Source organism: Setaria italica, chromosome I (assembly GCF_000263155.2).
Source record: "Setaria italica strain Yugu1 chromosome I, Setaria_italica_v2.0, whole genome shotgun sequence".
Lineage (NCBI taxonomy): Eukaryota > Viridiplantae > Streptophyta > Magnoliopsida > Poales > Poaceae > Setaria > Setaria italica.
In genome coordinates this window covers 33,458,543-33,484,212 of record NC_028450.1, presented here as the reverse complement: position 1 = coordinate 33,484,212, position 25,670 = coordinate 33,458,543, and the positions used below count along the sequence as shown (strand labels likewise).

General features: G+C 49.8%; 1 protein-coding gene across 1 annotated transcript; it reads left to right on the top strand.

Annotated features, from left to right (window-relative positions):
* The first annotated feature begins 8,417 nt into the window (after positions 1–8,417).
* On the top strand, positions 8,418–9,905 carry LOC101757742 (expansin-B11). Its single transcript, XM_004953305.4, has 4 exons — positions 8,418–8,760; positions 8,861–8,973; positions 9,128–9,321; positions 9,426–9,905. Exons 1-4 carry the CDS (start codon positions 8,520–8,522, stop codon positions 9,754–9,756), a joined length of 879 nt encoding a protein of 292 aa, XP_004953362.1. The 5' UTR covers positions 8,418–8,519; the 3' UTR covers positions 9,757–9,905.
* The last annotated feature ends 15,765 nt before the right edge of the window (positions 9,906–25,670 follow it).

Sequence of the window (25,670 nt, the reverse complement as noted above, 5' to 3'; positions counted from 1 at the left end):
GTTACGTCGACGATGACAACTGTCGACAAAGGTGCTGGTGCTAGTCCGATAGTGGAGGAGGACGTCTATGCACAAGGAAAGTGTAAGTCCCTGGCAGGCGCTCACGGCGAGCCCCGCCAGGCAAAATGAATGCCTTGGTATGAAACTGTCGAGGGACCGGGCTCTCTCGCACAGTTCAGGAATTGACGGCTCTTGTGAGATCTAAAAGCCCGTCTTTTGTTTTTCTTTGTGAAACTCATAATTCAGAAAATAGGGTAGGACATTTGCGTTGGAGATTAGGCTTAAAGAATTGCATTAGTATGGATAGTGTCAGTAGGAGTGGAGGTTTAGTTCTATTTTGGCATGAGTCTGTTGAAGTTAATTTAATAGAAAAGAATTATCGTTATATTGATGTCTCTACACGCGCGAGCATGCATGATCCGTGGTTTAGAACCACGTTTGTTTATGGTAAGCCGAGAACAGAAAATCGCCATATTATGTGGGATGCTCTTCGTTGACTTCAGGGGGTATCTGATCTCCCATGGTTAGTAGTTGGTGATTTCAACAAAACCATGTGGGGCTTTGAGCACTTCTCTGTCTGCGAGAGACTGGAAAGTCAGATGGCGGCATTTCGGGAAGTCTTGAGCGACTGCGACCTGGTTGATTTAGGGTTTGTGGGTCTCCCTTACACCTATGTTAATGGACGCTCAGGAGACACAAATGTTAAGGTAGGCCTTGATCGTGCTGTTGCGGATTCTAGCTGGCGTGATTTGTTTGGTGACGCTACATTGCATCACCTTGTGTCCTCTCAATCCGACCATTGCCTGCTATTTCTTGAAATTAGAAAGGAGAACTAGGAACAACATAAATCTCGAATCTTTCTCTATGAAATTATGTGGGAACGCTTGGAGTCACTAGCGCAAGAAGTGAAGGAAGCTTGGTGTACAACACCAAGTAGTGAAGGGCTGGGAGGTGTTGCTGCAGCTTTGCATCAGGTAAAATCAGCTATGCGTACCTGGAGCAAAAGAGAACTTTGGGTCAGTCATAGCAGAGCTGGACGTGTTAAGAGCCAAGTTGGAGGAGCTCAAGGCGGATCCAGGGATAGAACATTGTGAAATCCGGAAAGTAACAGATAGAATGGACGAGCTGCTATACAGGGAAGAAACGATGTGGCTCCAGCGCTTGCGTATCGCATGGCTCAAGGACGGAGATAGAAATACTAGTTATTTTCATAGGCAGGCTGTGTGGCGAGCCTGGAAGAACAAAATTAAGAGACTCAAGCAGAGTAATGGTGAGTGGAGTGAGAATATGCAGGAGTTGAAGGAGATGGCATCCTCATTCTTTGAGGAATTATATAGGCCCGATCAAGGAGTCATTCCTGATGAGTTGCTGCAGCTAGTCGAGCCAAAGATCAAGCATGAGATGAACAGCCACCTATGTAAGGAGTTCACTGATTAGGAAATTTCAAACACGCTATTCCAGATGGGTCCACTTAAGGCGCTAGGCCCGGATGATTTTTCAGCGCGCTTCTTTTAGAGGCACTGGGACATTCTAAAGGAGGATGTGATTAGTGCTATTAAGAAGTTCTTCTCTGACGTCGTCATGCCATCGGGTATCAATGAGACGGCCACTGTACTGATTCCAAAGATCAGCAACCTAGAGGAATTAAAAGATTTTCGGTCCATAAGTCTGTGCAACGTTATCTACAAAGTAATCTCTAAATGCATGGTGAATAGATTAAGGCCCCTGTTAGGTGAGATTGTGTCGCAGGAACAGAGCGCCTTTGTTCCAGGGAGGTTGATAACTGATAATGCCTTGATAGCGTTTGAATGCATACATGCCATCAGACAGAGCATAGGTGATAGAGGGGAATTTTGCGCGATCTATCGAAGGCGTATGATCGTGTGGATTGGGGTTATCTAAAAAGGTTGTTGATGAAGCTGGGCTTTCAAATCAATGGGTGCATTGGGTTATGACGTGTGTAACCACAGTGCGCTATTTTGTCTGCTTCAATGGGGTACCCCTGGTACCTTTCACCCCGTCGCGCGGTTTACAACAAGGTGATCCGCTTTCGCCTTATCTTTTCCTTCTTGTTGCTGATGGTTTGTCATCCTTGTTGAAACAGTATGAAAGACTGAATCGGCTCGAGGGCCTAAAGGTATGTAGGAGAGCGTCTAGCGTTTCACACTTATTATTTGCTGATGATAGTTTGCTCTTCTTTCGTGCTACCGAAGAACAGGCTCGTAATGTGCGATCAGCCATAACAACTTTTGAAAAGTGCACGGGGCAGCTCCTGAGCCCAAGTAAATGTTGCTTACTGGTGCGTGAGGGAGGAGATGAGGCGAGGGCTCAGGAAGTCAAGTCTATTTTAGGGGTTGAACGCCTGAATTTTGAAGAGAAATATTTAGGTCTGCCCACACCAAATGGAAGGTTAAAGCGAGGGACATTCCAACCGCTTGTAGCGAGACTTATGAAAGCCCTATCAGCTGCAGATAAGAAGGAATCAAGTCAGTTTCCCAAGCGCTGCCAAATTATATTATGAGCATTTTCAAGATCACGGGAGGTTTGTGTGAAGATCTAATGAAAAGTATCCGTGCCTTTTGGTGGGGTTCGGATAAGGGGAAACGCAAGGTACAGTGGGTACCCTGGAAAACGATGATCCTACCAAAGGGTCACGGAGGTATGGGTTTCAAAGATCTCCACTTGTTCAACCAAGCACTATTGGCGTGACAGGCTTGGAGATTAATTGCCTTCCCTGATAGCCTTTGCGCGCGGGTTCTACGTGCTAAATACTTTCCCAGAGGCAACCTTCTGGACATGGCGACGGCAGGTGAAGTGTCTCAAACGTGGAGAGCAATAGAGCATGGGTTGGTACTTCTGAAAGAAGGAATTGTCTGGCGAGTCGGAGATGACCATACCATTTGTATATGGCGTGATAATTGGTTACCAAGGCTGTATGGTTTGCGCCTTATTGGAAGCACTAGAACCTGCCAGATCCGAAGGGTTGTGCATCTCGTTGATCAAACTTCAAATTGCTAGGATGAAGACGCTTGTTAGGAGGTATTTTTACCTCTGCGACGTAGTTGAAATCCTAAAAATTAAGCTCCCATGATTGTCGTGTCCAGATTGGATAGCATGGAACTTCGAGAAGTCAGATTTATTCATGGTGCGAAGTGCATACAAGGTAGCGCTGAGAATGAATTATGGTTCAGGGGAGGAAGGTTCCAGTACCAGTATAGATGGGGACAGAGAAATCTAGAAGAAAATATGGGGAGCGAATGTGCCGTCCAATGTCAGGATTTTTGCATGGAAGGTTGTCCGAAATGGAATGCCCACAAGGGCAAACAAATGCTATAGGCATCTAGACTAGACGAGCAGTTGCGAGCTGTGTGGCTAGCGGATGGAAGATTATTTCCATGCTGTCATCTCCTGCCCACATGCACGAGCGCTTCGGCAAGAGTTGCGAAAGCATGTCGCACTGCCAAGGGAAGAGGACATCACATACATGGGACCGAAATGGCTCCTCCTGTTACTAGCACGGTATGATATTGACACTACTTCCAATTTCCTTATGCTAATATGGCGTTGTTGGAGCGCTAGGAATGCAGTGCTGCAAGCGGGCGAGCAAATATCCATTGCAGGATCGGTGGTCTTTCTTACTAAATACCTCAACGCACTATCGCAAATCCGACCACAACAACCATCGGATGATGGTCGAGGAAAGCAGAAGGTCTGTAATGAGAGGAGAGTTGTGTAGCTGTGCCAGCAGAAATCTCCAAAGAAGTGGTCTCCACCATCAGGCGAAACACTCAAAATCAATGTGGATGGGGCTTTCATCATAGAGACAGGTGCAGCAGCTGTAGGGGTTGTTATACGTGATTGCACGGGCAAACCTCTACTGATGACTTGGAGATGGTTACGGCACTGCAGAGATGCTAAAGAAGCAGAAGCGCTAGCATGCTTAGAGGGAATCAGGATGGTTGCATGGTGGGCAGACCGGGATACGGTGTTGGAAGCAGACTGCTCCACTGTAATTGATAAGCTCAGGAAGGGAGGTATGGACAGGTCCCAGGTGGCTCCTGTAATCATGGATGCCATGTGTGAAGGTCAGCAGCTAAGTAGCTTAATTTTCATGAAGATAGGGAGAGACCGGAATACGGTGGCTCATGAGCTAGCTTATCTAGCCATCAGGTGTTTCTTTTCTTTCGTTTCCTGAGTCTGTTCATGCACTCATTTGTAGTGATAATCCCTAATCAATAAAGCTCTCTCCTTTCGAAAAAAAATAATTACGATGGTATTGATGGAAATCACATAATTTTTAGTGGCATTGAGGGAATTTACTATAGTTGGTTTTTGTCCACAGTTCAGACATGTAGGTCCAGACTCTAGAAGCCACCACTATCGGCTTCAGTTCTGTACGCTAATCCACAGTTCTCATGTGTAGCATGCTCTCGCATTGAAGAGGCAGCAAAATTGCTGCCGCGACAGTTTGTTCTCCGTAATACGTATTTGCCCCGTGAAGCTCCTGGAACCTGTCCATCTGCTGCGCGTCGTGCGATGGCCATGGCTAGTGGCGGTTGGAAATGGCGCTTGTACTTGTTCTGTAAAGAAAATGGAGCCTGCATTTGTTTGCATCAGCAGTCGTTAAGCTCGTCCTCGCCCAGCGATTTTTCGGGTCTCCGGCACGGCACTCCTGCTTGTTTCAAAGCGTGAGTCGCCCGCCTCCTTTCAGCTGAGCAGATGGAGACCTGGAGCTGGGACCCGCTCACGCCGGCGGTAGCATCTGAGCCACTCTCACTCGCCGCCAAAAGCCCATAAACCGGAAGGCCCAGGCCATCTAAATCCACATGCCATTTTCACGGCCCGCAGCCAGGAGCCTGCACAACAGTGCAACACGGTTCGGCTTCGTCGGCCTTGGGGCGTTTGGGCCTTTGGGGGACTTTCGACTGTTGCTTGTTTTCCGACTTCAACCTGAAATGGACTCGATCTCGGCCTGGTGAGCTGTGGCTTGTTGGGAACCTATAAATTTCGCTGGAAGCGGTTCAATCGCCCTACGATTCAAAGACTTGTCTCAGTGTCTCGCAGATGGGTTTTAAAATTTTCTTTCATTTTCCCATCAGATCACTCCGCATGAGATTAATGTGAAGATCATGCCTCCATTTTGCGTGGGATTTGGTTTAGCTGCCGGCTCCAAATTAAATACATCCTTCACATAGGTTTGGTTTAGCACAAGCCACGAAGGAATTGAAGCGTAGTATCGGCCTGCACGGTCAGCTCCCCACGTACTCGCCGGCACGCATCTTCGTTCGTTCATCTCTGGTTCATTCGCGGAAAAAGAAATCAGGCTAAACAGTAAACACGCACGCACCAGCAGCAAGCCAGGTCTTTGTCCACGGCGAGGATTGCTGCCTCCAAGGCAAGACTCCGCGGCGAGGAGTTTTAAAAAAAAATGAAAGAGAGGGACAATGCTGCTGCGTACGGCGGCAGGCCGGCAAGGCGTGAAGCCGCGACAGAGGAGGAGCACCTTTCGGCCCTGATTTCGGCGGCTGCACGCGGACGAACGGCCGAGTTTTCAGTCAGTTTCCGCAGCCGTCTGGTGCATGCTGTCGGTGGGGGTGGAGGGGCAACTAGGCCACGCGTGCATCACGTCCCGGCGCCGGTGCCGATATCGTCGGCGGGGTGCCCTGAAAATTCCACAATTCACGGCGCCGGTGTCAGGGCGACCCTGACCGCCCAACGCCGGAGGACGCAGAGATGCCCCGTCCGGCCTCCGGCGGCCGCGCAATGCTAGTCCGCGATTTCCATCCCCACCACATGTGTTCCACCAGTAAACCCATGAATGGAGATTAACCTGTTGCACTGAAGTTTAATTTTTCTCGACCGCTAAAATTTACACTTTTTTTCAAAATAAACTACAGTTTTTTTAGAGAAACTTATGGCTATTATTAGCAACTGGTCATGCAAGAATCATGGGTGGATAGCATATCAATGAACCGAAAACTTGAACGAATTAACCAACCCCACGCAGCCATGCTATTGTAGCCCGCAGCACGCAAGCAAGGTCAAAGAGAAGGAAAGCATTCCATGTGCGCGCACTACTTGCGAACAAATGCCCCAGGCGGCCAGGCAACCCGACATCCACGTGTCTCGGATCGAGCACCAACCGCGGTGAGGTCCCCAACGAGGCGCAGGATTTGCCCGCGAATCGAGCCTACACGTGGGCCCCATCCCAACGGCCAAACTAACTGCCGATTCGGTGTTCTGGACTATACCTATACTGACCGCCGGCCACCACTTTTGAGCACACACTTTGACTGCATGAGCCTGCAGCCCTGCACAGAGTTCCAGTTCCTCATGCTGCCTCCATCTACTAGATTACTACTACTAGTAGTAGACAGTAGTGTCATATAAACAAAGGCTAGTTTGTTGGCATGGGTAACCACTGCTCTTCCTTCTTTTTAACCACTGATCTTCCTTCTTTTTAACCAAAAGCTCAGATGTTGAACTGCATGCTGATAAAGCATAGGGTCACTTCAGTCAGATTCAGGGTAAGTATAATTCTAACCTTGCATGCCAAGAAAACCTAACCAATGGACTCGAAACTCACCGGGTCTCAAACAGCGCAGTTGCACAAATCACATACCACTCGTTGTGACTCCCATTTCAGTTTCAGGCTTTCAACCATCGAATCTGATCCAAAGGCATACATGTCGCATGCATGTGCCTGCGGGGTCACTTCAACCACCAAGATTTCAAAAGCTAACTATTGCACAATCTTTTTTGAAATATAGAACACTGGATTGTATTTTGGATTACATAGCATCGCGAGAGCTGCTGAGCGCTACAGACCACAGATCAAAAGCGGAATTCTGATGTGCAGCTCAGGGCTCGAGACGCTTCCCCTTTCTGAACCCTCGGCTCCACAACATAATGCGCCTGCATTCCGCCCTGAACACCGCAAAAGCTCTACGTGATTTGTAAAGCGCGATATGATAATGCACTTTGCATCAACCGACCTAGCGACCGCTCACATGGCGCCGCATCAAACTATTCGGTCGTCACTCACCATTTGCTTTCAAAAAAATTTGTGAAACGTGAGCATGCAGCGATGTGCAGTAGAGTGCAAAAGTTGCAGAGGCAGCGGGCCAAGGCGAAGAACATTCTCCTTCGCTGGCGCAAAGAATGGTCGGTGGCTGCGCTTCAGGCTGCAGCCGACGCATCGATCGCTGCTCGTGCATGACAGGTAAGCTGCGGTCGATCGTCTGTATGATCGGGAGGCGGGACAGCGTTAGAACTGAGTAAAGTTTTGCGCTCTGACAGAATGATGAACTAGCCAACCGTGCGTTTGAGAAAGGAGGGGATCAAGATGGCTCCCCTCAAGAATTCATAAACAATCCTGGACATCCTAACGACCTGATGCCAACTACCTCGTGAGATTTCATTTGTTTAACGAAAATCCCGGGCGTCAGAGAGGGCGCGATCGCCTCCATCATCCAATGGTTGTCGGCACTCTTCAACCAGCAGGTGTTAAATTAGCAACAATTATTATGAGACCATATTGACGCTCTTGTCAAACTCCACGCCCCTTATATCAGTTATCACCCCCTCAAATCGCGTTCGCGTTGTTCCCTACTGGTAGTTCGTGGCTTTATTCTGGTTGAACACTCGACCTGCTATTTCTGTTCATGATATACGCAATCTTCGTAAATGAGTGTATAAATCCCTGTTTTAGAGCGCAAGCAAGAATTACACGGTTTCATGCGTGGCACCAGGATTAATCGGGATATCTGTTGACTAGGAGCATTTCTGTGATGCACACAAGTACACTACGTTTTCTAGACTAGTAACCGTGGTAACTAAAATCTCCTACTCAGTACTCTACGTTTTTCACACAAGTCAAAACTTTTCTGCACCTAGGCTAGAGGATTCGGTGTTCAGATAAAAAATTGTAAATAAGCTCCTAATCCAATTTCCAAATACCAGTACTAATACCTCTTGGCCTTTGTTCTATGCTAATCAGATTGTACTTGGAACTTCTTTGGGACTTAGGAGTAGTATGCTACTTGCAACAGGGAATGCCACTCGCATTTGATGCAGCCAGAAAGAGTGCGCACTTACAAGTACATGTACAGTGGCAGATTAAATTTCTCAGCATGTGTTCCCAATTGTACCTTTTTTTTAAAAAAAAAGCCCGTTTGCTGGTTCTACTTCATAATCCATTTTTGCCTGAATTTAGCTCGTACAGTACCATTATTTGTAGACCGGCACTGCAGAAATTAATGATGTGTTTACTTTTTCCCCCGAACACCAACTGGTCACGTTCTCCCCCACTAATTCAGCCGGCAGGATCCCCAAATTTTCTTGCCACGTACGTCTGCATCCCCACCAAAGTGCCTATAAATACCCCTCTGCTGGCCACTCCTGCAACTCACCAAACACACACTCGAGCTAAGCTCAGCCTCAGAGCCACTCTCGAGCTGCCACTGCACCAGTCTTGGCTTAGAACAAGCAGCAGAAACCAAGCAGCTCCTGCAGCAGCAATGGCGAAGTCTCACACCTTGCTGCTCGGCGCACTGGTCGTGCTCGCGCTTCTGGTGAGCCCCATTGCTTGCTCCCGCAAGCTCGCCAAGCCCAACAAGCACAGGCCGAGCCACAAGCCGGCTGTCAGGGCCCGCAGCAACTACACCGCTACCCCCTCGGCCTCCGACGCCTACGGCTCCGGCGGCTGGCTGTCCGCTGGCGCGACGTACTACGGCGCCCCCAACGGCGACGGCAGTGACGGTTAGTGCGGTTGCTTTTACTGTGCTCTGTCTGTCGGTTAGGCAGTTAGTGTGCACTCTGCTTTGCACCGCGTTCTGACAAGCAAGGACCATATATGCAGGCGGCGCGTGCGGCTACCAGACCGCCGTCGGGCAGCGGCCCTTCTCGTCGATGATCTCCGCCGGCAGCCCGTCGCTGTTCAAGGGAGGCAAGGGCTGTGGCGCCTGCTACGAGGTCAGTCAGCGCAACGGATTTCCTCAGAGTTTTCGTGTGGTCACACCGGCGCACGGCCTAGCTCCTCTGCTATGGCAGTGTGTCTCCATTAATGGTGAAAAGTGGTCGGTGCTGGGTGGTCACTGAATGCATTCATGTGCCGCGCGTAATGCAGGTTAAATGCGACAGCAACCCAGCGTGCTCCGGCCAGCCGGCGACCGTGGTCATAACCGACGAGTGCCCCGGCGGCGTCTGCCTCGCCGAGGCGGCCCACTTCGACATGAGCGGCACCTCCATGGGCGCCATGGCGAAGCCCGGCATGGCCGACAGGCTTCGCGCCGCCGGCATCCTAAAGGTCCAGTACAAGAGGTATGCGCTACTACTACCTACTGAAAAATTCAGAATTACACGCGCCGGCATTTGCAAGATAAGCCTTAATTAATCTTGGTGTTAATTTCCGTCGTCCGTCGCAGGGTGCCGTGCAAGTACAGCGGCTTGAACATCGCCTTCCGGGTTGACCAAGGCTCCAATCCGTTCTACTTCGAGGTCCTGATCGAGTTCGAGGACGGCGACGGCGACCTCAGCGCCGTCGACCTCATGGAGGCCGGGTGCGGCACCTGGACCCCTATGGTGCAGAACTGGGGCGCGCTGTGGCGCTACAACTCCAACACCGGCAAGGCGCTGAGGGCGCCCTTCTCGCTGCGGCTCACCTCCGAGTCCGGCAAGGTCCTCGTCGCCAACAACGTCATCCCCGCCGGCTGGACGGCCGGCGCCACGTACCGCTCCTTGGTGAACTACTCCTGAATGAACTGCAGCGGCGGTTTCACTTTCACCCCCGCTGCGCTTGGCCGGATTATTATGCGTGGCCAAGAATTGACTGCAGGGTGTGGTGGTTAAGAAAGAATCTCGAGTTTGCTTCGTGTGAAATGTGTGTGCGGGTGTCTGCGAGAGGCGGTGTCAGAGGAGGAGGAGGAGGAGGAGGTTGAAGAGAGCCGTGTCCTTCACTCCCTCCACGGTCTCTGCAGTCCCCTAGTGACGCGTGTCAGACTTTCTGTGTGCAGTCGTCGTGTCGATTTCTCTGTAGTTTTATTTGTATCTTTTTGCTGCGCTGCTGAGAGAAGCTTGAGCTGCGACTAAGGTTGCAAGCAACTCAGTTGCATTGTACCAAGTTGTGTGAGTGTTTTTTTGTACCACTCAATCCTTTCAGAGTAATGCATTACTGCTCTCTCATTCGCATCACGGTTACACTCTACTGGCGACTGAAACCTGCAGCGTAAGAACTGGGTACTAACTTCACTGGGGAGACCGTAGTTTCTGAAGGACCTCTGAACTCTGAAGGGTGTTTAAGGGTTATTTGGAGTTCTCCAGGCCATGCTAAAACTGGAATTAGAGACAGTAAAATTTATAAGCAACCATCTACTCCGATCCTTTGGTAATCTGACGCACCAGGTGAAATAGACTGCACTTCATAAGGACCGATTCCATGCAAAGTTTCTGTATTTTTCTGCACTCAGTTTTTCCTGAACTTGTTTTTTTAAAGAAAACTTTGAAGCGCCATTTTTCACAATTGGTATGGCTATCTAGTATAATAAGCCACGCTTACGGCACCCTGAACCTCTCATGCTGCCTTCCTGCCGACGACGGCACATGCATTTCTCAAAGAAAACGGACAAAAGTGCGGAGGCCTGAATATTACAAAGACGTATCCTACTCCATTATTGTTGGAACTGTTTTAAGGAATTATTAAACGTTAGAGCTTCGGCTCTGCAAGTCTGCATACAGGAGCTTCCGTTGTCGCCTTTACGAAATGATTATATTATGCTCAATCAGTCTGCCATGAGAGTGAGACTGACGAGCTGGGGCTATCCACGTGCGGGGATTATTGGGATATTTGTGGAATTAGATCTCAGAAAATAAAGCACATACCACACGAGTATAGATGTTTCTATTTAATATATCTTGTCTAGTGTCTACTACACGAGTTCCCTTTCTGTATGTTATTCAAAAAATACTAGTATATATCTATACATTTTCTTACCTATTTCTGAATTCCGTTTCCATGTGCGGAACAAAAAAAGAAGCGGCTTACCAGATTTATTAAGCAAGCATTTCCATGAAGTACACTCTTTTTTTTTTGTGCTCTCCGTCTCTTCATCGTTAAGAAAAAGGGATGTCGTGTACTCGTGTTCTTCCTGCCCGTTACAGATTCTTGCGAATGTAAGCCAGCCATGCTTGCTGTTGTTGCACTTGCAGTTTTACCGCACCTCTGCATATAGCAAACCCAAATGTGATTCACGCTGCTGCTGCTGCTGCTATTTGGACCGTGGCAACCTTTGCAAACGAGCGGTGAGCCATCGGTGAGATCACGAAAGACGCTGCACCCGCATGGCGATTGACGCCGACGGGACGCTGCCGAGTCACTGTCGCGATCTCGCTTCCGCATGTGCTACGCACAGAGACGAACACGACCAGGAGCTAATCCCTCCAAAATCACACTACCATGATAACGCTAGTACACAAAAACCGGAGCCCCGGCCTCCCGACCCACCGAGCACATGCATGTTCGTTCGTTCGTTGCTCTGCCGCCCTCACTTTCGGAAAGGAAAGCTCTATCAGTTCACATGAATCCCTTGCAGTCGCAGTGATTTTCAGAAGTGTTTAACCCAATCCTAATCCCACAGTGTTTAACCACCGCTCCTTCCAGAAGCTTGCAGTACAGAGTTTGCAGTTCTACCGATGCCGATGCACTGCCCGCCGGTCGCCGGTGGTGGCAGGACGAGAGCGGCCATCCATCCGGTTGCTTCCAAACGCCGGCGCGAGCGCGGCGACATCTACCGCGCGCGCCCGCTGCGGGCCTGCGGCGCAAGCCCCGGCCGCCACTTGTCCGCTAGTTTATTTACTCGGCTCACATGGGGGCACCGCAATATCAGGGGACGGGGGCCAGAGGACAAGGCCGGAGAGGATCCCATGCGTTCAGAAAGTCCGGTAGCTTCGACTGTTGTTACAGTTATGGGTGGTCCCTCTCCTGGTCCCAGCCGGCCGGCCGTCGCGGAGCCGGCGTGTCCGCTCGCTGAGACGCTTGCACACAGTTGCAACCGCCGGCGTTGGCCCACGGGCACCGCGCCGGGATCCTGGCGTGATCGGCCGGAATCGGCGCGGTTGTCCCCGGGCGCGAGTAAACTAAAATTAGTTGGTGTGGCCGTGCTCGCGCGCGCCGTCGACGACGTGTGCGTGCGGACACACCGACGCCGACACTCGCAGAGGCGGCCAGTCGCGTGGGCAAGTGTGGCTACGGAGGGATCGGATAGGATACTGCAAAGAAGAAATCACCCCGGCATGTGAGACAGCTTAATTGGAAGGTCTGCCTGGGATTCGCAGGTTAGGCGACGCCAAATCATCGCTCCGACATGCTGCCGCTGTGCATGCAGAGCACGTTCGGAGATTAAAAAAAAAATGTCTATCCCTCACCGGAGTAAAACCTTTCCCTCACACGATTGAATTTTTTGACCATACGATCCGCTATTGAACCGGCCTCCTCTTTTATCTCCTCTACCGGTCACCCCACCTTATCCGCTCGCCTCCACCTAGCGCCACCCTCTGCCTCACCGGCGTTGTCCCCGGCGCCGGCGCGACCCACCCTCCCACCGCTACCCCTCCCTCCTCCTCCGTCCTCTCCGTCCCCGCCACCGTGCCTCACCGCCCCTGCAACCGCCACCTCCGCCAGGCCGGCCTCCCGCCGCCGGTGTTGGGGATAGATCCTCAGTACTCGCAAGGAAGGAAGAAGGCAGAATCCTACTAGAATTCCCCTATAATCCTATTAGGATTCGTACCATATAATCCTACTAAGACTTCTACCTTGTAACCGATTAGTAATCCCGCCACCTGGAGTATATAAAGGAGGGCAGGGGTATTTAGATCGGTAGATTGAGAACCACCTCAGGATCAACATGAACCAAGAGGATCAAATCCTCAACACCAAACAACACCCAAGCGCAGGGCGCAATATACAACACCCAAACAGGACGTAGGGCATTACACTACTCTGGCGACCCGAACTTGTATTATCTTGGGTCCTCGCTTTTACCATCAAGTTCCAAATCCGACGATCCCCCACCGACCAATCTATTAACTCGGGATACCCTCGGTAGGTTACCAGGTATAAAACACCTACAACCGGCCCTTCCTCTAAGGCTACCGGTGAGTTCCCAACCCTAGCAACCCCGAAACCCTAACCCCCAAATCTCCTAATCTCGTCGGAGCTCAAATCCTAGTGAGAAAAAAATTGAGTGAGGAAGATCATATTTCACTCGGGTGAGATATAGCTTTTGAAAAAAAAAACTCTCGCGGTCGCGGGACAGAAATTTCAGCCGTGTGAAAGCTCAGGTTCAGTGTAGTGGTACTCCGCTCCATAGGTAATTAGGCACGACCGCAGGAGCCAGGAGGATACTTAAGAGATGCTGCCAAGTGACATGCCATGCAAGTTTTGACCGCTCGAATAGCTACCGGTGAGTGCCTGGGAGGGGCGTGTGCATGTGCGGGTCGCTTTCACCTTTCGGGCCTCGCGTCCGCCGGGATCTGCCCGTAACATGCGCGGCGAGAACGGACGACGGCTGAGGGCTGACGCGGCGAGCGGTGAGACGAGAACGACTCGGCTTTACAAAAGTCTCTCGCGAAAAGGGAGGGACGAAACGAGGGACGGGGCGGCGCAGGCAGAACCTGCTTACCGCGGAATGATTAAGCGGTGTTTGCTTTTTTATCTGTTCATGTTAAATCGTTCGGAGGTTAATTAGGAGAACTAAGTTAATTATAAAACTAATTATATAGATGGAGGCTAATTCGTGAGAGAATTTATTAAGCCTAATTGATCTATAATTAGCACATATTTACAGCATCATATTGTCAAATTATGGACTAATTAGGCTTAATAGATTCGTCTTGCGAATCAGTCTCTATCTGTGCAATTGATTTTGTAATTAATCTATATTTAATACTTCTAATTAGTATCTAAATATTTAATACTTCTAATTAGTATCTAAACATTTGATGTGATAGGAACTTTAGAGGACTAAATATAAGTTAATTATAAAACTAATTACATAGATGGAGGCTAATTCGCGAGGCGAATCTATTAAGTCTAATTAATTCATCATTAGCAAATAATTAATGTAGCACCACATTGTCAAATTATGGACTAATTAGGCTTAATAGATTCGTCTCGTGAATTAAACTCTATCTGTGCAATTAATTTGTAATTAGTCTATATTTAATACTTCTAATTAGCATCAAAATTTTAGTACCCTAAAGAACCAAACAGACTGTCCGTAGCAGTAGCACATGGCGGATCGGGGAATCCCGACGGCGACTAGGTAGCGTCCTTCGGTCAACGTCAGCCGCCATGCACTGCACACTGCAGGTGGTGTCTCTTTCCTAGCACCGGTCGGGTCGTTGACCATTAATGTCCAGTTAACCGTTAAACTGGGGAAATAAAGGAAAGAAAAGCTTAACTTCAAAAAAGGAAAGAAAAGCAGCACGGATTATTATTTTTTGAGCTGACAAGAATTATTATTTTCCTCTTTTAGAAAATCGCTTGAATCTTGAAAGCAAAACGAACACTAAGAGTTCAACTGTTATTGAACTAGCGGTCTATCAATTCTCCTCTTCTTATTAATACATGCTGAAAAAAATGCTGGAATCGTTCCGGATCTTTTGAAAAAAGTGCCTGTTTATCGATCACTCGGGTGGTTTAGGCCTTGATCCTCCATCTAAAGTTTAGCTTGTTAAATTTAATCACTTTTTGATCCAAACATGATCCTAAGTTTTAGCTGTAGCTAAAAATCTTTACCTGATTGAACCCAACTAAATGGAAAAAAGATCAAAATACCCTTCATTCGTTCGCACCCACCGGTTCCCGTGTCGCCTCTCCCCGCACGTCTCCCCGCGCCCCCCCTTCCCTCCGGCGCCGCCTCCTCGCGCCCCCTCCCATTCGACGATGCCTCCCCTGCGAGCGTCACCTTCCAAGGAGGCGCGGTTGGAGGACAACCGCGTCGAGGACACTCACGCGGACGCCGGCGGCGGCGGTGGGTGGGGTAGTGATGCTCACTGCAGATGCCGTCGGGCCATTCAGGCGGGCCACGCGCGCCGCGATGGGTGCGTCCGCCGGCGGCAGGATCCGAGCGGCCCAGGTATCATCTTCGCGTGGCATGGCCGAATCTGAGCATAGGACCGACCGAGCCGAATCCGAGCGCAGGACCGGCGCCTGCGGCCGTGCAGCTCCCCGGACATCGACGGCGGCGTGGCGCCCCACTGCGATCCCTGGCACGCACGGGCCAAGCAGTGGCGCTGCAACCTGGGCTCCGGCGCGGCCCTGGTGGAGGCAACGCCCTCCTCCTCCCCGGCCACGCCCTCCTCGCTGTGCTCATCACCAAGACAAAATGGCCTTCCTGCCAGAGACCAAGAGGCTGGCTTTCATGCTTCTCAACTAGAGCATGAGCATGATAATAGCAAAAGTTTAGCCTAGGTGATCCAAACAGAACCTTAATTTAGCGGCTCCGTCACCGAACTTAAGGGCCTGTTTGGATACCCTGTGTTAAAATTTAACAAGTGTTAAAGTTTTAACACTCTCAAATAGAGCTAAAGTTTAACACATTGGGGTGTTTGGATGATGTGTTAAACTTTAACACCTTTGGTGGGAAATGACTTCATTGCCCCCTCATTTATGGCCGGCGGAGAGAGAGGGAGGAGAGAGAAGGGGTAACCTGGGAAAAAGTGGAAAGGAGGACCACTTTTAACACCTTTAGCAAGTTTTAACACCCCTCCATGTGTTTATAAAAAATGGGGTGTTAAATTTTAACACCCCCTTCCCAAACAGACCAGCACCGCCGTTCGCCTACTACAGCTGCCTTCTTCCCTAACTCCGCCGCCCAACATGTCTCCTTTACCTCCCGGCCAGCAGCGCCAACGCTGCCTTGCCTCACTGCCCTGTGCCCACCACCTTCACCCGGTCAGCCTGTTGGTGGGGGCATCCCTCTAAGCCAAGGGAAGCTTAGGATCTCCCGCTAGGCCCTAATACCCTCGAGATCAAGTAAATGACATTAATTGCCGACATCATAGCCTCAGTCGCAGTACCATCGTACGAGTGGACGCTGGGCGAGCACTGTAACCTCGTAATACATGGTATCATTGATGGAATACTTCCACGAAACAGTTTGAAAATTCCGATCTTTGTGTTGATTTTACTAGATCACAAAAACTTAGTTTGAACCAGTGGGATAGAAAGCCTATTTTTTAATGAAACTTATCATGATTTAATACAAATTTATCCTAGCTATCTACAACAACCTTTTGTTTTAAGATTCGCAAACCTTGTCGAAAAAGATATTACTACTTGGTTGCATTGCATCTTGTCCTAGCTACCCCGTTGTGGTCGTACTCCCTCTGTATAGCTTTTAGATGTCGTATAGTTTTCCTGTTTGCCCTTATAAATAGGACTGCGGGTGTATTGTGAACATGAAAAGAATTCACCTCGATTGGTTGTTGCAGCCTCTCCCGAGGCAGCCAAGACTGGAGGTCTCAGGTTCTAGTCCTCGCGAGTGCTTTTTTTTTGCTGCGTGTTGGAGGCTTGCATGGCCCTGTAGCGGACGTGCGCGCGAGGTTGGCGCGTTAGCGCTCAAGTTTTCCAAGTCACAGTAGTGAGACGCTCTTTTTTGTACTCGCGCGCAAGTTGGCCGCGAAATTTTGCTAGGCGCGCATGCTAGCTGCATTTCTTTTTTTTCCAGGCGTGTGACGCTTGGGTTACTATTTAAAGCCCCCGTGTAGCTTCTTGTACCGGTGCAAACTACAAACAGCCAACGTCACACACTCACACTCGCACATGGCCATTCCATTTGATCTAAACAAGCTTCCGGTTGAAGATGAAGACAGCCAGCGGGTGGAGGCTGTCGATGAGCTCGACAATGACTTCCAGCAGGTGGAGGATGCCGACGAGCTCGACGAAGACTTCCGGCAGGTGGAGGATGTCGAGGAGCTCGATGATTTGCCGGTGGAAAATGGCAACGGCAACGTGTCATTTCTTTCCTGTTTGTTATGCCATTACTAATGTTCGGTCGTATTCATACTCCACTCTTCCTTTTGATAGGATTTGATTTGAACTTACCACTAGATGAGTTTGGCGCGGTTGATTTGGATTTCGTACAAAATCTTGCTGGTAAGATTGAGTGCTTCCTTGCTTTTAGTACTTCACACATCTTGTATTGTTGGATTGAGTATGTTTATTTTTTTCACAAGTAGAACATGCTATGGAGGCTCCCATTGAAGAACAAGTTGAAGAACCTCACCGAAGGATGAAACAAATGTCTAAAGAGCTCCGAAAATAAGTTTATCAAGCTTTGTTGGCTAGAAGCAAGAATGGGAAACTGGGCAAGAAAGATACTAAAATTGTTGCTGATCAATTTGATGTTCACATACAATCAGTTCAACTTTTATGGAAGCGAGGTAAAATTCAACTTGCAAACTCTGTTCCGGTTGTGGTTTGTAGTCTAAAGAAAGGTAGAGTTGGTCGTAAAGCAATATCTGTTGATTTGGAAGCATTGTGCAACATTCCTCTAAAGGAAAGAATGACCATAGAAGATGTGTGTGCCAAACTTAACATGAGCAAGTGGAAGATTCAAAAGTATTTGAAAAAACGTTTGCTTAGACGCCACTCTAGTAGCATCAAACCATATCTCACTGAACCTAACAAGAAGTCTATGTTGCAGTGGTGTGCTGACATGATTAAGAGGGATTTGCTTGGTGATCCAATATTTAAGGATTTGTTTGACTTTATGTTCATTGATGAAAAATGGTTCTACATCTATCAAAAATCTGAAAAATATTATTTGCTACCCGAAGAAGATGATCCCTATCGGACTTGTAAGAATAAGAATTACATTCCTAGACTCATGTTCTCGTGTGTTTGTGCTCGGCCAAGGTTTAGGGATGGGAATTGTATTTTTGATGGTAGGATTGGTTGTTTTCCACTTGTTACTTATAAACCGGCTATGAGAGGTAATCAGAGAACCGGTCGTGTCCGTAGAGACTTGGTTATGAAGCCTCGTAACTTCGATCACAAGAGACGTGATTAGAGAATTCATGATCAACAAAGTGTTGCCTACCATTCGAGTCAAATGGCTAAGAGAAGATGTGGGTACACCAATCTTCATTCAACAGGACAATGCACCTTCCCATTTAAAATTGGATGATTCGGTTTTTTGTGAGGTTGCTAAGCAAGAAGGATTCAATATTCGCCTAATTTGTCAACCACCTAATTCTCCGGATTTCAACATTCTTGACTTGGATTGTTTTTGAGCTATTCAAGCAATTCAATACAAGAAGAATGCAAAAACAATAGAAGCTCTAGTTCCAACAGTTCAAGAGGTAATTTGATCAAATTGTTCACACATGTTTCATTATTTCTCCAACAACAAATTTTCTCATTGAATAATTTCTTGCACACTTGTTTTGTAGGCATTCATGGAGCATTCGATACACAAAACTAACAGAATCTTTTTAACACTACAAAGTGTTTTTATGGAAGTTATGAAGGTGAAATGTTGCAACAAATTCAAGATAGCTCACATGCAAAAAGAAACATTAGAAAGAGAAGATCGGCTGCCAACTTGTATCACTTGTGAACCATCTTTGCTAGATGAAGCTGAGGCTACTCTTGCTGCATCAAACAATTAGAATGATGCTAGGTAGCTTAATCAGTAGACGAGCATGGTTGTAACAATTATTTAGAACTAAAGCTATTTATCTTGCTGGTGCTCTGGCATCGTCCTTCCCGGCAGCTAGTTCACACTCGCGCTTCTCATCGAGCATCTTGAGCTCGTGTGCAGGTAGTACGATAGTATCGCCATCTCACGACATTGTCGAGATCGGGAATGAAAAGCTTGCAATCGAACTCGTCGAGGCCGGCGTAAATCATGGCGCCGAGTCTGTATTCCGCGTGGACGAGACCGCAGCGAGAGCATGTAAAAGCGCTCGGCGGCAAGGAATCCGGCACCATCTCGGAGTCCGGCGTGATGACCTCCTTCGGCTCCTGTGACTTCGGCGCGAGCTCGTCCGGCGTGAAGGACTCCGGCGCGAGCTCCATCTCCGAGTCCGACGCCACCTCCACCGAGGAGACGGAGTCTGGCGCCCCTTCAAACTCCGAGTCCGGCACCACCTCCACAACACGAGCGAGCTTTGTGGCTTCGGACTCCATGGCCGCGTCGGCGGCGTCGGCGAGGAAGCAGCGTGCGCGGCGGCGGCGAGGAAGCAGCGTGTGCGGCAGCGGCGACGAAGCTGCGCGGTTGAGAAAGAAAGTACGGAGGCTGCGCTATTAGTACTCACGCATGCAAGCGAACGAGTACCTGGTGGGAAAGCGAGCATGCAGGGCGCTGCTAGTACTTGAACGGTGATTAAATGCCCGCGGTGATTAAGTGAGCACTTGAACGGGCGGCGTGGCATACGAAGCAGCAGGGGCATTGCAGTCCAAAACAACGTATGCAAGCCAGCGACGACTTCCTTTGCCCAACTAACGAATTTGCGCAGGATGACATCTAAAAGCTATACGGAGGGAGTATGTATTGATGCTGGAAGACACAGTTAGAATTTTGGAAGGCAGAAAGTGTAAGATTATCTTGCTCAAAAAAGAAAGTATAAAATTTGTATAATGTAAATTAAATAAATAATTGGGGATGTAGCTCAATTGGTAGAGCATTATGCTAAGCAAAGCAAGAGGCACGAGGTTAAATTCGTCGCACCTCCAATTAAACCCTTTTATCTTTATTATTATATTTAATATAATTTATTATTTCTATCGATACAATGTTGATGCATGTGTTGGCTCTTCTCTTGGTCCCATTACGGGCAACAATGCTCTTCAGCCTCAAATCATCCGATTAAAATATAGTGGCACAGATTTTTTTAAAAAAGGAAACTTTTTAAATTTTATTTTGAGTGATCTCCTTGAGAAAATTGTACTTCATGTCAAAGTTTGCCGATACAATTGCAGTTTACATGTATTGATTCTCCCGATCTGATTAAAATAAGTGGCACAGATCCTTTTAGAAAAAACAGGGTGTGTGCACCACACATTTTTAATTTTTGTTAGTGATTTAACTTCATGTCAAATTTTGCTGACACCATTGCAGTGTTTTTTTGTTGTTGCGAAAGGATACCATTGCGCTTTACATGTATTTGAGTACAGATGTGGAATTTATGCTAGGAACGCAGTCGCAGGATGTTCTACAAGGCTTTGAACCGTACATAAAAAACTCATTCCAGGCCCAGCGTCGCCCTTGGGCGATTCAGGCGGCGACCACCCCTTGCCGCCGTCAGCCACCTCCCCCCTCTCTCCCCCTCACCGTCACTAGAGGGACTCGTCAGAAGCCTGTGTAGCTCCCTGGGATGGTGACGGCAGTGCCTCTCGGCTGGTTGACCGCGTGCTCTGGGCAGAGTGCGGCGGAGGCCTCCCTCTCCCGATGGCGGCGCGCTCATCTCCGGCCGGCGGAGCGCTATCAGGGCCTTGACAGCTGGATTCGGAGACGTCGAGGGTGCATCTAGCGGACGTGCGGTGGGCCAGGCCGGGTGAGCTCGGGCACCGCGGTGACAGCCCTCGGTGGCGACAGGGACCCTTTTCCGGCGAGCGGCACGTAGGAGGCTGATGCCGGCGTGGTATGGGGCGGATCTGGCGAGCCCGCGACCAGCGCGCGGCTCTGCCGCCTTGGGCCATGCGCCAGCTACCGGCGGGGGCGTACGGCCGTGGTACAGGACCCGCAACGGAGAAAGGGGGCTGCGTGAGGGGCGGCTGTGAGCGGAGGTCTTGGTGAGTGGCGCGGCTCGTGGAGGCTGGCCCTAGGCGCGGAGGTGAGGAGGTGCCGCGCGGGGGAAGAGCGGACTGGCCAGCGGCAGCGGTCGGAGGGCGGTTGGTCTGGTGTGTGGCTGCACGATGTCAGCGCCGTGGTGGCCAAGTGGGGCGAGCGACAGGCCGGGTGGTGCTTGTGTCTTCAACAGCGGTGGCTTGGTGCTGCGGCTGGGGTGGCCTGTGCAAGGTGTGTCGGCGACGCCATGGAGGCGCGGTAGGGACACCTGGCACAGAGGCACGTTGGCGGCACCGAGGTGGTGCTGCGGGCGTCGTTAGGCAACCTTTCCTCGGCTGAGGAGTTATGGAGGCAGCGACGGGAGTGGAAGGCGGCTGAGTGCTAGTGTGGGCTCGCACGGCGTGGAGGAGGCTTTGAGGAGTGGGGATACGGTGTACTGCGTGGAGATGCGGCGGCGAGCAAGCGGAGGTGGAGGTACGGTGGCGGGGTGCGTGGAGGTGTGGCAGCGTCGCCGCTCCAGATAGGCTGTCGTGACTGTGGTTCGGGAGTGCCGAGCCGTGAGCGTGCAGCGAGAGGTTGGGATGCTCCGGGCGAAAGCCCTCACCAGCGTTTGCTGGTGGAGATTAGGGCGGCACCCTAGGGCGTCGTTCTCCTCATCGGGGGCGTCATGTCTGAGCTACAACCCTACCACACAGGGTCCTCTGGGTGAAAACCCTGTCCAGTCCTGGACGAACGACGATCGCGTCATTGACATCGTGCCCTTCTTGGAGGTGTCATCTCTAGAGACCCATCTCGGTTTGTGGCATTGCCGATCCATTGGTCATGGGCGGCCACATCTGGTGGCGGCAATTTCTCCACGTGGCAAGCTGCATGGGTGTTGCTAATGCCACGTGGAGGCGATTGCAGTTATGGTGGCGGCCAGGGATTGTCGTATGGTTGTCGGTCTTGGCTGCTTGCAGCGGACTGCGGCGGCTGGCGTTGCTTGGCAATGGTCAGTGTGGCGTGGGACTGCATCAGAGGACAACGCTTGCAGCAACGGCATCGTGGGACGACTAGGCTTGCAGCAAACCGTGGCGGGTTGCTCAGCTTGGCTAGGCTACCTGGTGCGGTACATCATTGGAAGATGGCACAAGCGACTTCCCTAGCTTGCTGACATGGCGGCGGAGGCTCTTGCGCGGGCGAAGCAATGAGGAGAAGTCAATTTGCTGCGGCGGCTTGGCTGATCGATAGAGACCTTGTGGAGTGGGGCAACATTGCTCACCAATCTGATGGCAACAAAACAAATGGATCCGTGACGTGAAGTACAATGGCGGGCGTGGCGATGCCCCTTGGCATGGTATTTTCTTCGAGGCGACGAGAGCGAGGTAGAGTCCAATGACGGATGCGGCAATGCCCGTGCGCGTTGTGTTATCGTGGTGGCAACTGCGAGGAAGCCTGCGAGAGGTCCGGATTCAGTGGTATCACTCTGTCAGATGGAGTATGGTGTTGCAGTGGCACTACAGCGAGGGCCCCGCATAGCGGTGGTCTTCTCGTTGCTGTGCAGTTTGCTTCTACCGGTTCCCTATCGACACAGGACCATGCCTGGTGGTTTCGGCGAATACATGAGCATGACTGTTGGTGAATGCCGTTGTAGTGAGTAGAGAGGTGAGGCTGAGTTGACGTCCAATCCAACCGGTCGGGTGTGGCGGTTTGGAGTTGAGTGGTTACCCGTGTTGACGTCCCATTCCCATCGAGCGAGCCAGTTTTGTTTTCCTTTTCCTTCTTATGGCCTCTGTAACGTCCATAAAATTCACCAATCAAAATCACTCGCTAAAAATATTTTCAAAAATCTTTCACCGCTTGAGCTCCCAAATTCCAACTTCCCGACGAATTTGCCACCAAGCCGACCACCGTCGATCCTTTTCCCTTTTCCCTCTCTGCGCATCACGCCGCGTGCCGGATGGAAGACCGTTGCGCGTGCTCGTGACCGTTTCCGCAATCGGCGTTGTCTCTCTCTCTTTTCTTCTCTTTTCCCTCCCTCTTTTTACCTTTCCCTTTTTTCTTTTTCCTTCTCTTTCTTTTTCCCTTTCCTTTCCTTCCTCCCTCCTATCGCGCCCTGCCCGCCCCGCACGTCTGCCCACCTCGTCGTGCGCGCCCTCAACCCCACCACGCCGCGCACACGCTTCGCCAGCGCGCCACGCCACCTCCCCTACCATCAGCGCGCCGCCCATTGCCAAGTCTCCGCGCCACCCGCTACAGCGCCGCCCTGTGCTTTGCCCGGTGCCCGAGCATCCCGGCTGCCATTACTCCGCCCGTCCCTGTTGGCCACCCCCTCCCCCTCGCCTCCGGCCTATAAAAGGGGCTCCGCTCCACTCTCCACCCTACCACCAACACCCCGGCCAACTCCCTCTCCCTCTCGTGCCTCACAGCACCGCCACCTCCTTCCCGCCGCCATCGAGCCACCTCCACAAGCCACCCCAGCCCGAGCTGAGAGGAGGAATCAGACCCCCTCGCTCCCCTCCTGTTTCCCCTCCTCTGTTTGGAGGAGATAGAAGGTCGTTTTGCATTTAAACCCCTCCCTTTTCCCTTTTCCCCACCGAAACCCTCCCCCTCCCCCTTTCCCTTTTTCGCTAGAAGCCCTCCCTCTCTCAAAAATAATTATAAAAAGGTCCCTGGACCCTTTGAAACAGCCCCTAAGCACCTTCTCGCCGACATTTTATGCGCGAAACTTCCTCCAATGAACCCCAAATTCGACCACATCATTCTCAAATATATTCCCGCCGAGTCATCTACAAATTCCCTAAAAATACTCTTCCTTCCTCTATTTTTGGTTCACTCTCTCTCCGAGCTCAACGGGTAAAATTTTATTTTCTTTTATTTATTGTGTGCTTGCTCATGTGTGCCGTAGATCACGGAGTGACTGAGGAGGAGGACCAAGAAGAGGAGCTTGATGGCCAGTACAGCGAGCCGGAGCCTAAGGACCCGTACCGCGAGCAGGAACTCCCGGAAGGCTTTGAGGACAGCAAGTCCAATCTCACCCTTTGATGCATATTTATCCCAGTTTTGTAGACACAACCTATTGGCCGTTTTTATAAATTTCATATTGTTTTACTGCTTAAAGATCTGGTTGGATAGCCACCCCTTGATTGCTATGATTATTCCTTGATGACCTAGAATTATCTCCAAATATGATATGGTCTATTTAGAAGATAATTGTTGCTAGAATGCTTAGGAATTGGTTACTTCCTTTAATGCAACTCAATCATGAATACAATGTTTTGCCAAAGATAAATGCGTGAGTGTTTTGGAAATAAATGGGGTTTTGGTGGAAAATAAGGAAAGATGTTTAGATGAGACGAATGGGTGTTTCTTGTGTGAAATGCCAGGATGGGCTCGTACCTTGGTGGTTGAGCAGGTTGGGAGATATCCATCTCATCTAGATTAAGGATCAAGTTGATGTGTCATCTTGCCTAACCCAATTTATCGTGCAATCACTCGACCTTTGTACGCGGCTAAGGCTTGGCATAAGTCCCACTAGCTAGTCTTTTAAACATCAGGAGAGCTGGTGAGCAACGGGAGACCATGGAGAAGGAGTAAGCACGTGTGGCTTAGGTCCCGGTTAAGATATCGTTGGTAGGTCATCGACCCCTTGGTTGCTCCTATGTTGGCTAGTCAGGTCTTAGCTAAGGTGGGTAATAGCTTTGATAGGATCTGCACTGACACTAAGGTGATCATGCTGCGGTACCCTACTTGTGGGTAAAGTATACACCTCTTCGAATAGGCGTGTCTGCGGTATTGGACTAGTTACGGCTTGGTCACATAACTAGTTTTTGGGAGGTGGATGGTTTTTATGGCGTGTGTTGGATTTTGGAAGTGTCCGGCAGTTGTATCGTGAGCTACCACGGACGGGGAGTCTGGTAGCATTAAAATTTGGATCCTCTTTTTAGGATCAACCCCACTCAATTATTCGGTTACTAAATAAATACTTTGTGAAAACTCTTCTGAAAGTGAACCCTTGCATGTGTTAGTACCTAGCTTTATTGCAAATGAACTTTAGCCTTATCCTTGTTATGACTTGTGCATATTCTTGTTATTCCCCCTCCGTGGGTGTGGTTGGACTTGTTGAGTACGTTTGTACTCACCCTTGTTTTGTTGCTTCAGAGGAAGACCCGAACTTTGTTGCCGAGGACATCGAGTAGGTGGTCTCTTCCGCACCCAACGTTGCCTGTGGTGTTGGCCCTTTGCAGGATGCTTCTGCTGACGTGTAGTCCCGAGTGCTGTCTAGCGTTGATATGGACAGTGGCTTGGGTCATTACCATTGTTGTTTTACTTATTGCTTCGGCGTGTCTTTCGCGCTCGCCCCCTCGGGAGTTGTACGGTTTATGAACCATCTGTTGAATAAATGTATTATCAACCTTCTGGGACTGATATTTGTATCACATTTAGTCTCTGCTTACGTGGGGATGCTTCAGCCTCCAAGAACTGTAGTCTTGTATTTTTTTTCTACTATAGCAATGAAACACGCACTATCTTATGCAGTTGGTAAAAAAAAAAGCTTTGAACCGTCAAGAACTCTCAGTCATCGTCCAGCATGACATCACTGCCTTTAGAGTTCAGATAGATGCATGAAGCACCAGAGAACCGGCCATTAGGGTGCTGTTGTCGGGCACGGCCCTGTACCCTGGAAATCCCCCGTCTGAGAAACTGAAAAGAATTTTTTCGTATTTATCTATTTCCGTGTTTCCTTTTCTTCGGTTTGTTTTAAAGGCCAAAACTCTGTAAATACCAATACTGCTTCCTACGAGGCTACTAGCATTCTCCCATTGAATGGGCCGAACACCATCCCCGTTGAAAAAAAAAACAAAAAACAAAAACACTAAACTTGACATTGCCGAGTGC

Excerpts from the sequence above, each read along its gene's own strand:
- LOC101757742 (XM_004953305.4), top strand. The coding sequence starts at position 8,520 with ATGGCGAAGTCTCACACCTTGCTGCTCGGCGCACTGGTCGTGCTCGCG. Across the intron at positions 8,761-8,860 it reads CAACGGCGACGGCAGTGACG|GCGGCGCGTGCGGCTACCAG; the intron begins GTTAGTGCGGTT and ends CCATATATGCAG. Across the intron at positions 8,974-9,127 it reads GCTGTGGCGCCTGCTACGAG|GTTAAATGCGACAGCAACCC; the intron begins GTCAGTCAGCGC and ends CGCGTAATGCAG.